We start from the raw sequence: 19,521 nt of genomic DNA, 5'->3' as shown, positions 1-19,521 counted from the left end.
CAAAAATTCCTCTCCCTTAAAATAAAATTGGTAACTACGCAAAATTGCATTTTCCTCACAATGAATCAAGAATCCTGCAAATATGAGCAAGGGTGTTGGCGCTGTTTAAGCAAAGTTAGAGCTCCCAAAGCTTACAAATACACGAGTGTGTGTCCAGTATTCGTCAACTCGTGTGTGGGTGGTGTGTGAGTGTGAATGTATGTGTTTGTAAGTTATAGTTTATTTGCGTCTGTGTGCGTCGTAAGATGGGAGAGAGATAGCATCGAAAAGAGAGCGTACGTGGCTTGCACAGAACTTTCATGCAGGTACAAAGAAAAACGTATTCCTCCCTTCTCAATGCTGTCATTACACGATATCTTCATGAGACTAATGCATCACTTGTGACATTTGGCGCTGCTGTTGCTGTCGGAGCTCGTGTTGTCGCCCAAGAGCGTTGACATCATCTTAATCATTTCCCTTTGTATTTTCCAAGCTTTAAATTACGTCCGAAAGCGAAAGTCGTCTGCGCAGTATAGGCACTAGATTCAAGGGTAAAAAGTTCAAATTTCATGTGAAGTCCTCAATACACGCAGCTAAACACTCCAACCATCCTTTGTTTTTTCCTGCATCGGTTCTTCTGACAGTTCCGGAAGAGCTTATCGTGATGATGTTGCATTTGCCACCAATAATTTCACAGGTGGTACAGTTATTTTGTATGATGAGGATGATGATGATGATGATTATGATATTGATGATGATGATGATGATGATGATGCTGGTGATGACGATGATGGTGATGACGATGATGGTGATGACGATGATGGTGATGATGATGATGATGTGATGATGATGATATGATGACGATGATGGTGATGATGATGATGGCGATGATGGTGGTGATGATGATGATGGCGATGATGATGATGATGATATGATGATGATGGTGATGATGATGATGATGGTGATGATGATGATGGCGATGATGATGATGATGTGATGATGATGGTGATGATGATGATGATGGCGATGATGATGATGATGTGATGATGATGGTGATGATGATGGTGATGATGATGATGTGATGATGATGATGTGATGATGATGATGTTGGTGATGATGGTTGATGATGGTGTGATAATAATGATGAAGGTGATGATGATGGTGATGATGATGATGATGATTATAATAATAATGATGATGATAATGCTAATGGCTTCTTGTATATCGCCGGTACTCACCTTTGTATGTCTTAACTTTACCAACAGTCAATGATTATGGGACGTCTCATTTCATTGTCCCGAGTCAAGGCTAGGTACTAATGTTGGGAAGGTTTAGTTTTCAGAGACAAGTCTTCAGAGGATATGTCTCAAATCGGACTTGTGACTAGGCAGTGTCTAATTTCCTGTCTCCTCGAAATTACTGGTCCTTCTCGTGAAGATGTGTTTTGACATATTTCAAGATCCCTAACCAATGACCTACTAATCTGTGGCAGAAGACAGAAGTATAACATAAGAAACTTCGACAAAGGCAGCACGAGTATGGTGAGGTGCAAACAGGACGTCTTACATATTTGATGGTTTACTCAACGCTTGTAGCAAATAAAACAACGACCTTGGTAAATTGGAAATATTTTATGTCAAACCTCGATATATGTATTTTTGATGATTTTTTTTTAATTCCTAGCCGACATAGGTTCCTTGAGAAGCATTAACCTTGCTTTACATTAAGTAAAGATAGTTTTCTGATATCGCCTAAATAATTTCGTGGGGGAAACCCCTTTAACTATGGTAATAGCGTCATAAATCATTTCATCATAACACTCTGTCATTGGTAACTACCACAAATGCAATCTATATTATTAGAAAAAGTCTTGGGGGATAAGGCCTAGATCTTAAGCAACGGATGCCCTGTGTATTAAGAGACATTGTGTGCCCATCGTTAATTTCGGTAGGTTTGTTTGCGTTATCATTTTGCTTCTTCTTAATGGTACCTGATGGATGGCAAAATGAGCCGTGAGACGAAAAAAGAATTAGAGAAGCAATGAAGGAAGACGAAGAGAAGAATTTGAGATAGCAGTTACGACGAAGACGAATGGAGGAAGAGATGTGAAGGATGCGTGCGTGAGGACATAAATAGTAGAGGCAACGCAGGCAAAAAACAACAACAAAACAAATGTCATTTGCGACGTAGAGGGCGCTAAACCTGAAACACCTGGCACTGCGAATTGGCTTGCACTGGTCCTCCTAGGTGGTGAAAACAGTATAAAAGAAAATGATACGTAGTGCTATCTAGATGGCAGGGGCGTAAACAGTTTTTTTTTTTTTTTTCAATGGGGGTGAGTTTATATTTCTGGTTCCACTTTCGGGTTTCATCAGCTAACAGGCAAAAAAAAAAAGTGGCGCCTTCAGGACAACTTTCTGATTCCATTTCCGGGTTTCTTCAGCTTAAATTGTGCGTGCATATTGATAAGTAAAACTTTTTTTTTCATGGGGGCTGCGTTCGCACCAACCGCCCCCCTCCCCCCGTGACGCCCATGCAGATGTAATATGAATATACTTTGACTTGAGAGTTTCCGGTTAATACTGTGGGCATAGGTGGCTCCAAAATAGTACTATTCACCGAAGACATAGCCCCGACCTGAATAGTACTTTTGGAGGGACCGAGGCCCGTAGTTTTAACCATGAACTTGAAATTAGGCAGTGTATTTGTTGTATAGTTTTTAATCAAAGATTTAAGCAAAATAAGGGAAAAATGACGTGAGAATTAAGTCGAGTGGTGTATGTGATGTTGTGGAGGAACCCAACAGTGACTATACGAAACAGGGCACGATGTCAGAATTGCTTTGTGATGTCACATTTGCTTTGTTACATTTAACGAATGTGACCGTATGGAGTAGCGCGCAATGTCACAATTACTTTGCGGCGTTTCACACAGAGACGGAAGAAAGCAGCACGCCATGTAACAGTTCCTTTGTGATGTCATAATTACTTTGTGACATCATATCACAAAGAGAGTACTATTTGGAAAATGTCGTCATAAAAAGTGTCGTCATTTTCCGAATAATATAAGCCTTATATCATGGAGTGTCAAAGATGCCAACATTCTTAACAAGCCGAAAAACTTAATGTTACTGCGTGAAGCTCTTTCAAGTAATCACTAGAGGATAATTTTATTTTCAAAATATAAAACAAAATAATCCAAAAAAGTCAAAGAAAATGTGAACTGTCATGAATAGGTAGCCCAAAATACCTTAGGAAAAGTTAGTCCATATGATTTTTCTGTGGGAAGAAGAAAATCCTCAGTCCCGCAATATCATTTCATCATTAGCCGCTGTAGAAATTCATTCTATTGTACCGCGAGTGCGCACCTTAATAATCATTGGATAATAACTGTGATGAAATTATGCATCTGTTGATGCATACGATATACAATGATTTCTCTAATCCAGTAATTTTCCCTCCAGTCTTCCAGTCTTTATCATCTCTGTCCATTCCAGGCCTCCTTGTGGTGCAACGCATCGGCATCCACCCGCAAACATGTATGCATGTTGCTCTAGCACACACACACACACGCGCACACGCACACACACACACACACGCACACACACACACGCACAGACGCACACGATCAGGTACACACGCATCCAGACAGTTAACCCACAGACCCACAGACCCACACAGACGCGCATGCGAAAAACACAAGTCATGTTGTTTTCTCCGTCGGTTATCAATGATATTCGGATTTTGACTGTGTGCGTTATTTTTTTTTATATATATTTTCTTTCCTGTTAGTGAAAAATGACGTTAATGATTTCATAACTTTCAACCTTTCAGTCACTTTCTCGTTTTTTCATGCATGTTCATGTATTCAGTTGCCCTCTGTAAAGACTGAATAAATTCACCAGGATGACCGAAGGCTGTTTCGAATAGATTCAGATGAAACAGCAATCAAACAACAAACACACATACAACCAGACAACATACCCAAACACAACATACGCACCATTTATTGCGAATAAGACAAACAATCCGAAATATACGGTAAATACAATTGTGAGGACATTCAATGAACTTCAACTATCAATTCCTTTATATCACTTTGCAAAATAATTTACATGTTATTGACATTTGAAATAGGAAAGCCTAAAAATGATATACAGTGTATTACTTGTCAGGGCATTCCCATTTGGGGAGCTTCAGGAAAGAATACACCCACACACACACACACCAGAGATGTTTGATTTCCCTTTGAACGTCATGCATTGATCCTTGTTTTTATTTCGATTTCTTCTGCAATTTATCACCCCACCTTGAGCTTGGAAAACGCCTCATTACGTCCCTGGTAGACGTGATTCTCTTATCGTTAATAAAGGCCTATAATTAAAATCCACCACATAATAGTTGAGGTCAGAGATGGGAATGTGATTTATTTTTCAAACTGGGTGTGATTGCTGTTGCGCATTGTGGAACAAGGAGAAACTGAATAAAATATATGTGAGTGGCGTCATGGTCACTAAACGGTATTAGTGCCATACCATCAAGAATGAAAGAAAGAGTTGACATGGTTGAAGGATTTGATATGCCAGTGATACTGCAACAAACCTACTATCGTCACTTCTTCTTTTTTCTTTTTTTTTTAGAGAAGTAAGTCATTGTAGAATAAGAGCTGGCACGGAGTGGATCGTTGATCAATGCAACAATTAAAACGCTAATGGTTCTGGCCCAAAGTAATGCACTTTCCTTTTACATTTGTAGGAGGTTCAGCACTAACGACAAGCTGCTGCAGTGGAAATAATCAAAGTGAAGTAAATAATCCATAGACCAAGTTGTGAAATTGTGACAAAGAAATGGATTGTGGACATCGCTGTTTGATGACATTATCCTAAGCAATGATCTTGCTGGAATTACCAATAATTGGTAAACGATATCAACGCTTATTACAAGCTCTCTGTATTTCACTCTCACGTTACATTTTAAAGTAACAAAAATCACACTAGCATTTGTTCGTTAATATTGTGTTATTCAATGATTTATCAGGAATAGCTGAAAAAATTGATAGTCTACCATATTTTGTAAAAAGTTGACATGGATTGTTTACTCTCAGTGCTGTTGTGTGTGACGATTTTGACGATGAAAAATTATTGGGAAATACAAACTCAAGGGTGATAATTTAAGCAGTCAGGACAGCACTTTCCTAGTCCTTGTTTTTCATTTCTCTCTCTCTCCATGAATATGATATAATCTCTCAAAAAGTCAAATGAAAACCTTATTGATAAAAAAAAAAAGCACAATACTGAGGAAACGCAATGGAGCAAGTTGTCCATCTACATGTCAGCGACAGGTTTTCCTCGCTTTAAAAGAAATAGGTCTGTACTTAGTTGAGTCCTTTAGTTTATGTTATTGTGTGCAGTAACGACTGACTGAAATATAGTGTCAGTCCATGCCAGATAATGTGAGATGGGAAATTCAAGGAGAAAAGAAAACAAATTGCAAGAACGGTGTTAAAGGGAGGTTTATCACCTTTAAAAAGTTAAGGATGAAGATGGCTCTATGCGTCTTTAAAGTATTCTGTTTGCTTTCGAAACATTAATAAAACACCAAGGGCAAAGGAATACGACAATTAATTGCCAGAAACTGGAAAAAGAGGTTTTTTCTAATCATAATCCACGTAAGGCTACGAGATCAAAGGGATTGTAACAGATCACTTTCTTTCCATTTAGGTGCTGTATCAATTGTGCTTCTTTTTTTTCACACACTATCTCTCTTACGCCATGTGCACGACAGATTCTGACAGACCCTAATCAGTGTTGTACTTATGTGACATATCACTCATAATAAACTACATAATAAAATCCCTAGTCAATAATAGGGGGATATGGCCCAAAATGTTGTATGTCATTGTTCAGGACTGTCTTTTGTTTTTCTCGCTTAAACTACTTTTTTTTTCTGCATTTGTTCCCATTTTTTTTCCAATCTCAGTGCACCGCTTGCATGTTGGAGTTAGACATGTCGTATCGCTTGAAGCACTTAATGCTACACAGCGACCTCGTGCGGCGACACGAAGGCAAACAGGAGCCGCTGTTTGGGTAGAACAAACATTCCTTGGCACAGTTTATGAAGTCCGCGATGCAAATTTCAACGAAGCAATCTGTGGAAAAAAGAAAGACCGGAGTCGAGTCAGTAAACGGGGTCACAGAGATCACTGAAGTTTTGAGTTGTATGGAGTTTGTATAGGGTTTATTCATCTCATCTCATGATAACAAGCAATACATGGAAAAGTAGTAAGATTGCACAACACATCTTGGAAAATGCATTCGATATTGAATATTCAGTAATCCATTACCATAAGGCGTAACTTCAGCAGCTTTGTTTTCTAAAGAAGCGATCAAGGTCCGAGGCGAGCCGAAAATTTTATTAATAAAAACCTTGTTTGAACTACAAAACTACAACTCGAGACTCCTTCTTATAATAACATTCGAAGGCCATCAAGTGGAATATAATATAAATATATATATATGTATATGATATATATGAATTGCATTTTATATATGTATATATATATATATATATATATATATATATATGCATGTTCATAATAATGTCTGTCTGAGTGTGTGGCGATAAAGAATAAACGTACCCAGAATTTCTTCTGCGCTGTTGGCTCTGACTGTGAAAATTTCGGTGTCTGAAATGACAAGAAGAGAACATTCTCTGAATTTAATACTGATATAATACTGATAACAAATTGCACCTATAATCGCTTTTAAATAGCAATATGTTACAGCTTGATAAGAATCATATCACATTTTGTCGATTAAACTAATAATTTACTGGTGGGCTGCTCATAATGATGAATATTACTTGCACTAAATGAGTAAATGACTACAAATAGGTTTAACGCTGTATTCTTATGGGTGTTGATTTGTTTAATTGTTTCTCTTCTGTTTGTTTGGAGTTTTTCAATATTTTTTCCATGGTCATTCTCATTGCTAAAAATTTCCTACGATGAGATCTTTTCGCGAAAAGGTTCATACGTATCAAATCTGTCGACAAGAGGGACTTCAGTTCAAATTCAATTTTGAACAGCCGAGGCTGGATTGCGTGACAATTTGCAATCAAAATAACAACGGAAAAATAAGTACTAAACCAAGAGGAGAAATGACATCATACTTTGGTCTTCGGTAAGAAAGTAAGTCCTGAGGAAAATGGGCAAGTGAAAAATATGACACAACTGTTCTTGTAATTTCTTACAAATCCTAACGAAAAAATTTCAATGCAAAATGGTTGAATGGAACAAAATTCAAAAGCGGCATCCACTGGTGAGAGAAAAATTCAATGGAAAATTGCAAATGCAAAACTGTGAACACAGCCATCATGAACACAGTCATTATTCTTTTTATTTAAAAAAGGAGTCTTACAGGGACACTTTAGAATGGCGCTAACAAATCCATCATATCGTTAGTCTTTTTTTTTTGCCGGCAAAAACTGAAGAGATATATTGTTAAATGTAAATAAAAGGCAACTTACCAACAGGACTGTCTTTCTTGTCAACCCAGAATACTGTAATACAAAATACAAATACTGTAATATAAAAACATGAATAATTCCTCACCTCGTATCAAAGTGGAGGAGAAGCATTAACTGGAATGTCGTACGTAATTCACTTTCACTCACAACCCAATAGTTATTGCAAGGTAGCGTTAAAGAACACCAATTAAACCCAGTTCATTCATCCTCTTACGAACCAGTTTTAGGAGAACGCCATCTCGTGACCAAAAAGGAGCAAACGTCATCATTTTTCGCATGCAAACTTACATTAATTCCACAAGTCGCAGCGGTGCCGAACATTTTTTACTAACTCTGATCCTTCCCATCCCTGTTATCAGTCCTGGTACATCATACCAGGAACATGAAAGGCTGGTACGTGTACTTGCTCATTTAACCAACTCACTCATTGTTCCCACTCCTCAGTACTCTTTTAGCTCTTTCTCATTTTTCCTGTTTTCTGTCAAACACTAGGTTTACACGGTAATATACCTGCTCTGCCTGATTTTACCGTCTACTTCGTTCTTTAAGAGGTGAGTCGAATTTTGTGTTTTTCAGTTAAAAAGAGCCGAATACGAACATGCGAATTCTATTTGACCAACTTTTCTTGTTTTAAAAATGTAACAAAACGCATTTTTTCTTTCAGGGTGTTTCTTTTTAAAATTTGTCTATCAAAACATTTAAAATTTCTCTTTCTTTTTACCTTTGTCTCTCTAACAAGCTTATCAGCGCCTCTGAGTAAATCTGAGAATTTACAAATAGTCCAATTTCCCGATATTTCTCCATCAACATATCCTTCCTTCTCCACAAATTTGCATTACTTCGCTACCCAGTCGTATCAAATAAGAGAACTCTTGAATTTCATAAACGCTAATCTTTAAGTGAGAGAGAGCGAGTGGTGGAACATATTGCGGTAATTCCAGAAGAAAACTTATAAAAAATGAAGTGACTCGTTCCCCGAGGATACTACGCGTCACAAGAGGATAACGTGCGAACTGCTGAGGACGCTTTGAGAAAACAAGCGGAAACATTTTGGCCTCTTCAACTCAAGCACGGCGGTCGGGGTTCTCTTCCCCAACGCACATATACTGTCTGAAGGTATGAATAATTCTTGTATAGTGCATTAACACTCCCTTGGTTCTTGCTGTTCGCAAGGAAGAGAAGGAGGCCGAATCCTGTGAAAAACTTTAACCGTAAAATGGTATGTTTTACTAGATCAGATATATATATATATATATATATATATATATATATACATACATATATATATATATATACACATATGATATATATTTATAATGAAAGGTAGATATACACACAAATATTCACCAAATTCTGTATACCATAGGGTCTAGTGTGGTTAACTTTTTTCCCTCTCCCAAGTCACTTTTACAGAGATGTTAGTGTGGTTGAATTAATCCTGCCCAAATCTCGCGATAGCGCCTTGGGTGCTGCGAATTTTTTCAAAGATTTTGAAGTGCGGACGATGTGGTTTGGTGATATGGCAGGCTGGTGAAGTTACTTTCCCATTATTACCGTACTATTCCAACTAGGAAGCCACTTGAAATAAATCTTACGACTAAATGGCATGAAGTTATTCAAAGTCGATGTATACGATTGTTCTATCACAGTATCCGATTGCATGGGACGTGCTTGCGGGCTCGCAAGAACTATAACCTTTACCTTCGTGTACTCAAGTTTGTACTTACGTCTTTTTGCAGGTACTCTATCTCCTGCTGTGTCGAACTGCAAGCTGCAAACTGTATGAAGATACAACGAGGAAAATCAATGAGCATGTAATCGATCACTTCGCATTTCAAATGTGAATATTCCGCCTTTCGGGCAACACAACGGATGTTGAGTCTAGGGGAAAAGCACTCCTTGCAACTTATTTTTCTTTTTTCTCTTCAACTTCATTTAAATCAAGGAAGCATTTTCGATATGTTTATATTACACCAAATCAAAAACAAAAATCTTATATTTTGTACTACTTGGAAATTTTCTCATCTGAATTATGATTATCATGTATTCAGTTACTTGTGACTTCTCCAGTTTAGTTTTTTTTTTCCAGCAATAATGGATGCTTTCACAACCCTCTGTCAGAGCCTAAAGTTGTCTTTATTTTCGCCTCCATGCCTCTGAGTTTGTGCTCTGCTCTTGAGGTGTTTGTCTTTCTCTCACCATTCCACTAGCCTTAATGTTTCACCCGACTATCAATGTTTCGGTACGGGCACTACTGGCAGTCAGTATAGTTGGTAGAAATCATCGATAAAGCAGATCAGCTTCCGGCGAATTAGTTTGATAAAGAAGTAGGTCTTGGGGCTATTGAATTAGACGTTCCCAAATTCTAATCATTTCATTATGATGAGGAAAGTTTTATTTGATTTGATTTTCCATGCCATGTCTCCCCTGCCAAAATTTACACCACGTCATCATCATATTTGTGTGCGTCATTTCTCCCCCTCTCCCACACACATATTTGTGTGTATATAATGATAGCTACATTCAATAGAATCCCTCCTTCGGACATTAGATATCGAAAATGACGTCCACAACATTTTGATCTGATTGAAATAAGAACAAGCAACAAATCAAACTCCAATATTGAAAGCTGAAGATTACACATAATATCTACAGTATAATATCTTGACACAATGAATGTAATTAATTTATTTTATTCATTCATTTATCGCTAATCTTTACACAGAGTGGCCGGATCAGCATATAATATACGTATTTAAGCAGCATAAGATGGACGAACAATATTTTTTAAACGACATACAGCTGTATTAGCAAGAAAAGAATAATCAAAAAATCCGTGACAACGACATCCATGCAGCAAAGTGCTAAACGAGATTTCACTTCGGAATTATCATGTATTACAAAGTGGTTGTATAATAACAAGGATGTCCTTCTAATCGTTAATTTGTTTTCAATTATTTTTTTTTTCACTCGAGCGGAAAGACTTAGTAAAGACTGAGTATTAGAGATATATATTTGGTTCTTTGAATACTTTCCAACACGGCGATTGCTTTTATGCATTAACGGAATGATAGATCCTTCCTCAGCTGGGATTTCATTTCTCCCCTGCGGTATCAACGTAATATTTCGAGACTATAATGGTTATCATTAGTTCATAAACAATAGACAAACGAATTCCACTATATGCATGCGTCTTGAAAGTTATACGCACAGTTGAAATTATGGCATAGACAATTTATAAGTTGACATGATACTGGTATTACACTCCATCACTTCCTTTTTGGCAGGGGCGTGTATTATGTGTATGTTGTTGTTGTATGTGTGTAGTAAAAGCCACTGATCAAAGCCACCAGTCATATGACTCATCCATAGAAAATAATTGAGGAGGGATTTCTCCTGATCATCTACGACACGCGAAAAGGTGGTAGGGCGACTCTGTTCGCACACTGCTTAAAACAGAATTATTACATTGACGCCATAAATGACTAGAGGATATCATAGCAATCCAAATAAGATATTATGCAGTCGTAATGGGTAACGATCACACACACACACACACACACACACACACACACACACACATGCACACACACACACGCACACACAAATAAGCATAATTGCCAAATTAAGGAGTGTCTACATCACATTCAAAGTTGCGGGGAAACACGCCCTTACTAAGAAATAGAAGTAGAAGTAGTAGGAGTTTTACAGGAGAAAAAGAATAAGTAGAAGAAAAAGAAGAAGAAGTAGAAGAACAAACCCTTCGTGAATACTACAAATTATGTAACTTGTGTTAAGTGTAAGCTAATGTTCATCTAAGCGATAATTTGCATCAAGTATGGCCACCTCATAGGTGGAAGGAAGAAGGAAGAGAGAGGTTAATGTGTTTGGCATGACCGAAGGTTTTCACAGCTATGGATGTGATTTTGATGAAGTCATCTCCTAGATGGCGGATAATGAAGAAGCTACATTCCCCTTCGCTTTTAAAGGCATAACTATTCGGTGATTTAAGTCTTAAAAACAATCAATTGTTGTGTCTAATATTCACACATGCGGTGCACATGATTTGTCCCCTTTTATTTTACTTAATCATAATGGAAGGTTTCTGAGACGATGACATTATTAATCATTTAGTATGTTTTCATCATATGAGATTGTGGTTGATATGACTTTTTAAACAAATACAGTGTATGTTAAATTTGTTTTCTGTTAAAATGTTACAGAGGTCGCAGGACGTTTTCTAGGGGAGTGTTCACGCTTCTCGGCCTTTTAGCTAAGATCATTGAGTAGTAAGGTAGGGGGCTGCTGGGCAATGGGGAAGGAGGGTCAAGAGTCAATGTACAAAGTACCCCCCCCCCCCCCTTGATGTGCAGAATCTCTCGGCGAAACTCTCGGAGCTGAGGATTTTTGGTTGCCTTTTTCTTTTTTTTTTCTTTTTTCTTTACTATTTTTTCGATATTCCCCCCAATATTTCTGAAGAGCCACAAATGTATGTGTGTCCCCTCCCCCCTGTCTACGGCCTCTGTTAAACACGCCCACACTTTTTCCAATTTCAATGAGTTCCTTCAGCCTTGTTTGCTTTCACTAAGTGTAGCTTAGTCAATTTGATAAAGGATTCGCTTGTCATTTTAGGAAAATCATTCTTTGAATGGGGCTTTTAAATCTGGTCGTCCTTCTTTTAAAATGGGTTGTTCTATTGGGCAGATCATGGAAATTTTTGTTTGTCGTAAATATTTGGTATGGATTTGGGCATAAGAACGTAGTTTACCATAGAATATGATTTGGGTCCATCAATTCCTTATATATAAGTATACTTTCGGGAATATAAAATGTAGGGTGAATTTTCTCTTCAGTGACAATTATTCCAACTAGATCTGTATGCCAGGGCATAGCGTTCCACTTGCATATTTCGTCTGGATTCTAATAAACATGATTTCGGTTTTTAATAAGCAGAGAAACTGTTTTATCTTCTATGTAAGCTTACTTCCAACAGGAGAAGGCAAAATGAAGCCGCAGAGCAAGCAGAATAGTAAGGAACATGAAAACCCTGTTGATCATGTGCAGAGAGAGAGAGAGAGAGAAAGAGAAGGAGACAGGAACACCTTTGGTACATATCTCGGGAAGATCGACGAGAGAATCATTTCTTACAAGTTAATGTGAAAGTACAGGGATATCGTCATGCTTTTTCCACTTCTTTTTTTACCGTAGGTATAGCCAAATAGAGGATATCGCAAAAGCCGATGTTGACATGTCGATTATGATCTATTCAATCCATCATCTTCACTGCTGCTATTGGCACAGTTTTCCCTCCTCGTGCCGTTGATGAGGTCAGTGACGTTATAGCCAACGATCACCGTGAGATAACGGTCAATCCGTCTATCCATATTTAAGCATTTTGCCGCATACATGCCGCTCTCACGTGCACAAGATCGATAAAAATGCGCCCGATTGAAAGTAAAAGTCGAGGACGGAAGTTTTCATTGCGATGACTTTCTTCGATAACACCAACTCGCTCTCAATCATCTTGTCAATCAGCGAGAGGTACCTAGGCGGGCTCGAAACGAAAAACTTACTTCCTTACGTCATATAGGAGGGAACGAAGGAGAGGGAATGACAATCGCTGTATACATCTGAGTGTTAGACTAATAAGAGAAATATTCTTTCGAGTGATGACTGTATGTTATTGGTGTCTCACCCCAGAGATTGATAACAACGCTTGCCTCGTGCTCAGGCAGACCAGGACTAAATAGATCGATATCTGGGTATACCGACTGACTGGAGGATAAGATAATGTTTGATACTCGATTGGACGATTGGGATATTTTTGGTTTAAGAGGAGGCTAACCACATCACACACACACACACACACACACACACACACACACACACACATACGCACGCACTAGCAAGAACACGAACACACAGAGACCTAGTCGATTGATGATGATACCTTTCTCATTGAATAAACTTCGCTTGCCAACAGGGGAAGAAATTGGACGCTGGTCATGCACGCCCTTAATGCCACGTGCATAATGCATTTATTCATGAATGGGATTAAGAGGGAAGTCGTGTTCTTGTTTATTTATTCATCCAACAACAACAACAACAACAACAAAAACACAAAACGTTAAAAAGAATGACTTCGATGTAAGCAGGGGCAATGTGATACAACTACACTGCATTCTCGTAAATACAAAAAAAAAAAAAAAAAATCAGGGTTGAGTTTGCGCGTCACGTTTGTTTCAGAAAAATTTGCCCTTTAGCGCAACAGGTTAAGGAGTAGGCCCTAGCTTCAACCCGACCTTTGAGAGTTTTTGTTTCTTCCACCAAGAATTTAGTCTTTATCAAATTGCAAGATAAAATGAGAAACTGGCAGGTATTAAGATGTCAATGAATCTGTGAAATGTTCAAAACTACTTATCAGTGTAAATGTACTTAGGGCAGAGCGCATAAAGAGTTTCATTTTTGTTGTTGTTCTTTTTTTTCATTTACAGTGTAATGAAATAAGCAGCAGTGACCAGTTCAGCATTTGGAGACATATCTTTGTTTATAAAGTTATGATTGAGACAAATGCAGCCAAGCATATCGTTTTAATTCAGTGTCATTAGTACTGTTGGAAATAAAATTAGCTGATTTTATTTTTCTTCTCAAGACGTGACACTAACACACACATTATGAATGCAGGAACAGATATACGCCATTTTCACAATTTTAAACTAAGGGCTTCACCAAGTTGAGAAAAATGAAGTCTTTATGATTATATCGCACTCTTTACATTACGGTTATCATTAAATGTGGCTACATTATTGTTAAAGTTACCATACATATTTTGATTCTTTCTTTGTTTTTCAGCAGCTTTAATCTAAGATTCTACACAAAGATTGTTTTCATTATTTATTCTTTTTTTTTTAAAGGAAAACGTGTTCGGTATACAACGTTAAGATTAAGAGTTTCTTGGTGTTGTATTATATTCGTATATTAAGATCATGTAATATTAAGGGCCTCATCCACGTCAAGCTCTTCTTATAATGACGGTCCCCTATACTGGTTTCCCCTTTGTTCACATATGAATACAGTATGCCTTAACACGTTGCTTTTAATTTCATATGTAATTATAGTTTGATGGTATGAAATTGATAGTTCTTGTATTGATTCGGATTTTTTTTCTCTTTTTTTGGCATACTCTCTATCATTTTGTCGTCATTTTATATTGTATTTGGAGAAAGAAAGTGTACAAATAAAACGAAACCAAATCAAACCAAACCAAATCTATAAAATATCTCGAATAGATAAAATAAATGAATATATCAGTTTTTGCTCGTAAAGTCTTCATAAAATACGTCCAAAAGTGAAATAATGATCTTCGCATTGCATTATGTCGCCATTATATTTTGCCGTTATGACAAGCGATGTTTATGTTTTTACAAATGTCTGACTTAAAGGCATAATGCCATTACATGTAGACACACACACACACACACACACACACACACACACACACATATATATATATATATATATATATATATATATATATATATGAGATGACACCTCTCCCGTGGAAGGGGTATCGAAATGATTTGGTGTGGACCTGGCAAACGTGTGAACATTATTTCATATGTAAATACTATTGGCTAAGTAAAATTAGTTTTTACTGTACCTTCACAAATACTTTCATAATTTCATTCGTTTCAAAGAAATCAATTGTTATTGGCCTCTAATAACTGACCAATGATGATCCTTCGTTGGGTAAAGATTGCACTCATTGAGCGACTGAACATTTTTAGCTTGTGTTGTATTTCTCGAATAAAAGAAAATACCCGAAATGGAATGATGTAAAGGTTGTTGCATCATCAACTCAAGTATATACGTTGATTTCAGTAAAAGCTCTGCCATTGCCTTTGATTTTGTTCAATAAAATGTTTTAATTAAATCAGCTGTAAAATATATTGCCTGTTAACATTCCTGAGTCGAATTATTGTCGGTGCGCTGAACGATGGCTTTGGCGACTCACTTGATCTATTCCGCCGTATCAAACTCATTGCGTCTATGCACACCCTCTACTAATATTATCAACGTTCATTGTCACTTGGTTTCGTTTGGGGCGATATGCATTGGTAATACTTAAGCCCTGAACATATCTTGATCTGTCTTATCATTATCATCTATAGCTAGTTGTTTTTTTTTCCTCATCGTAGATATATGTCAGTACTGTATAGATGCAGAGCATGCAATTAAAAAAAAAATCGGGCAGCCATCCATACAATTTTGTCTTTATCTTCCATAAATTTGGTAGCGCAAATTATCAAATCCCAGAGCCAAATGGAACAACAATATTCTTCAGGACAACAATATTCTTCAGGACAAATGGAACAACAATATTCTTCAGGACAATTTTTCATGGTATGTGTGAAAAAAAAATATGAGCCAGTTACCATTTCCCTTTTTGATTAAGTAAGATTTATTCTGATTGGAATGCTAGCAGGGCAGAATGTTGTCTAGTTTCGGTCTGAAATGCGTGAGCGCTTTTCCCGTCAACATGGGAAGACCAGTCACGTGTGCTATCAAATTTCGTCGTTTTATTTAATTTTCCATGGCAGTTCGGTCTGCCTTTCCTCATGCGTGTCACATAACAAATCCGAAAAACAAAATAACCAAAGAAAGATAACGATCGTCTTCTTACCTTCACTAAACCCATTCAACTCCATGAAATCAAACCTTGAAAGAGTTGAAATTTGCTGTTCAAATGCTGGGTTTGTCCATTACATCGATCGGCACGACAGCACTCTGTCGATTCGGATGGACATTATTTTAAAAAGCCGTCTTACTTACGATATGACATACAGTGATGTAGTCGCAGACACATTCCTGAGGCATTCTAGGAATAGCTGAGACTCTCTCAAAAAAGTAAAGTTCACGCGACACGTGCTTTCCGCCACAATTTTTTCTTAAGAAGAAAAGGAAGGGGGGGGGGTCTTTCATAATGACACAGCAAACAAAACATGGCGCCAAATGACTTTAAAAAAATAAGTATGGCACTTTTGCATGTCTGCGTGTTAGTATAACGTGCAGTTATCAGGTCAAGGTTGCAGCCATCTTACATTGTTTTTAAATCTTTATTTTTTTATGAATGCCTCCACTGTTGAGCAGATTCCAAACTATGTAATATCTTTTAATATCTCTTTTATGAATGCTGTAAATGAAGAACTGCTTCAAATAAGCAAACTCATAATGAAGTTGTATTCATCATGCCTTATTTGCCTGAGAAATTTGACGTTTCATCTCACGCGTTTTGAAAAGTGACTAAAAAGGAACGAAATCCAATAAAGGCGTTAATCTTTTTGCCTGTAAAGGAATATGCCTATATGGATGGCATTAAGTAGAAATTACATTGTAGCTCTAATGTCAAATTGCCTGACTGAATTCTATGAGTTGAGTTAGATTCCAGTCTCTGATTGTCTGATTATTTGTTTGTTTATGTTTTTGTCATCTTTTTTTTTTAAGTATCATTATCTGAATTAGGGCATGTATTCCACTGGTAAAGGGTCGACGAGCGAGCCTCCCTATCTTCCTTTATCTTGCAAGACACAATTTTCATATATCTATGTCAATTTATTTTGCAGACCGTGCTGCACTGTGGTCGTGATTTATTTGCATCCAGGTTCTAGATTTGATGTGATGTTGGCCTGAGCTAATCTGAACACAAACTCCCATGGAACAAACTTTGACAAACTTGAAACACAAAATCTGAAGAAATATGTAGAATTACATAAAATTTTCATGTGACTTTTCACCCTTTCATATTTCATAAGATTTTAATCAATGATGTGTTATATAGCGGTTAAAATTAAATGTAAAGTTATCATTTACTCGCTACACCTGTCGCTTGTTCTCCCGATAGAATTCCAAACCCCATCTCCCTGGTTTTAACCTGCCTTGAACCTCCATCGCATTTAATACATGCTCAATCCGAGTCCTGTGGTTTTGAATTGTAAAGTCTGCTCTCTACCGTCACTTGCAAGCTGGACTTTAACTGTGTGCACGTTTTCATTAGGTATAGAAACTGACGTGCATTCATTTGGTCGTACACCAGCTATTCGAATTCATTCCCACATAGCACTTACCTGTTCTAATGGCGAACAAGAAAAAGAATCACAAACAAGGCAAAAAGTCGTCAATCCTATGCTCTGAAATAAGCAGTCTTTGCTTGAAACCAATTTCTGCTGAATATAGCTTGCATGGTGTTGAAAGCATAGCGTCAAATATAAACTCCTACAAAATGGCAGTTATTGAGCGACATCACGAAAAACCAGGGCCGACCTGGTAACTACCATGCTTGTGTATTTTTACTCCTCGTATTCACATTAATCTTGTTTAATTAAAAGAATTGAACGATCTTCAACAAGCCGAACGTTTTGATATCAGAATAGGAAAGCAAACAGACGGTATTATATAGATTCTATGATGATTTTTCATCAACAACTTCTGATCGAAAAAAAAAAGTTCTATTAGATTTTAGACATTATGCTTAGTGCTTGAAACTTTGACAGGGCCTTCTCTACGTATAATGTTGTTTTGACAATAAGATTTGATATTCGTTGAGTGTCACGGAGTCACTGTGTTCGTGGGAAGGGGACGTATAACAATATCCATTGATGATGATGATGATGATGATGATGATGATGATGATGATGATGAAACAGCATTTATATAGCGCCATTTATCTGTAGAAACAGGCACCCAGCTCCCAGCGCCCAGCTCCAACAAAGTGTCACACATCATTCACAAAGTTGCTGGAAAAGATAAATCTTCAGTTCAGACTTGAAGGTATTGAGGCTGTTGCAATTCCGAACTGGACTGGTAGAGAGTGCCACAGACGTGGCGCAACAGAAGAGAAGGCTCTATCCCCATTTTTAGGCGGGTATTGGAACATGGAGAGTCAGGCCAGTACAACGTAGTCCTGGTCGTCGCTGTCGTACACTGATAAGTGCAGACACGTAGCCAGGAGACAAGTTATGGAGAGCCTTATAAGTATTGAATGGATTAAATGCACTTGACAGCAGAAATAGCAGGATATCTACCTTAATAGCTGCATGTCCTAATCACCTTTTCTGGTCTTTTAACGCAAGAAACCAACACATTTCTTACCTATCCAATACACTCTACTTACCGGCCTGTGTGAACAAGGTAGCCAATGTCATGACTACGGCCAGAGACACTATGTTACTTGACTGCATCTGCATTGAAAAAAAAAACGAGAGAAACATTGACATTTTAGATTTATCATGATTATTTTGCTTTTATTCTTGATTTTTGTTTATATCTAGAACCAATGAGTTAAGCTGATAGTCAAGCTTCTGACATATTTTCCCCGACTAGCAGAAAAAAAAAGCAGTTAACCTGTACGTATCAAATCTGTCAAGAAAGGAACGGAATCAAAGCGGGAGGCCTCGAATAGCACCACATTAGATTGCATTTTTTTTTTTGTCCATGAACATTGAGTAGAGAGTCCTGTAAGAAGTACTTCACTTTCATTACAGGTCTTTGTTGCTTTTTTTTTCAGAACAGGAACAAGAGTGTTATTGTTTCCAATATGAATGATTTAATCAAGTTGGCAATGTCCTCTGCTAGAGCTTTGAGTGGCTAATATGAAATCGACGTCGGCGTTGCTGGAAATTTTCCTTAGATTGTGTTCTTTCTCTCATTCTTTATACCGCTAATTCCAGAGGTCTCTGAAATAATGTACCCGTGCTTCTCGGGTTGCGCATTATTCAAAATTTCCCCCTCTTAGAAAACATTAGCTGGAAGGTTTCCCGCCCTACGGCAAAAACTGCCTATTTCCGAGCGCGGACTCCCATTCCGTTAAAATTGCAAAATAACTCGGTGCTTTTCCACCATCCACTGCTGTGTTGCTGTGTTCCCACTCGGAAGTCATAAATACAACTACGGCAAATCGCTTGTACAATGCGTTTTCAAATGTCAGGTTATATCCACTTTCTTTCAGCCCTCCCCAATC

At 37.6% G+C, this 19,521-nt stretch overlaps 1 protein-coding gene across 1 annotated transcript; it reads right to left on the bottom strand.

Annotated features, from left to right (window-relative positions):
- Nucleotides 1–5,949: 5,949 nt before the first annotated feature.
- On the bottom strand, nucleotides 5,950–18,742 carry LOC140237315 (uncharacterized). The gene is made up of 5 exons (XM_072317254.1): nucleotides 18,676–18,742; nucleotides 9,233–9,283; nucleotides 7,506–7,538; nucleotides 6,616–6,663; nucleotides 5,950–6,126 (listed from the first exon to the last, which is right to left on the bottom strand). Exons 1-5 carry the CDS (start codon nucleotides 18,740–18,742, stop codon nucleotides 5,954–5,956), a joined length of 372 nt encoding a protein of 123 aa, XP_072173355.1. The 3' UTR covers nucleotides 5,950–5,953.
- Nucleotides 18,743–19,521: the final 779 nt, after the last annotated feature.

Source organism: Diadema setosum, chromosome 13 (assembly GCF_964275005.1).
Source record: "Diadema setosum chromosome 13, eeDiaSeto1, whole genome shotgun sequence".
Lineage (NCBI taxonomy): Eukaryota > Metazoa > Echinodermata > Echinoidea > Diadematoida > Diadematidae > Diadema > Diadema setosum.
This window is presented reverse-complemented; position numbering and strand designations above follow the sequence as displayed.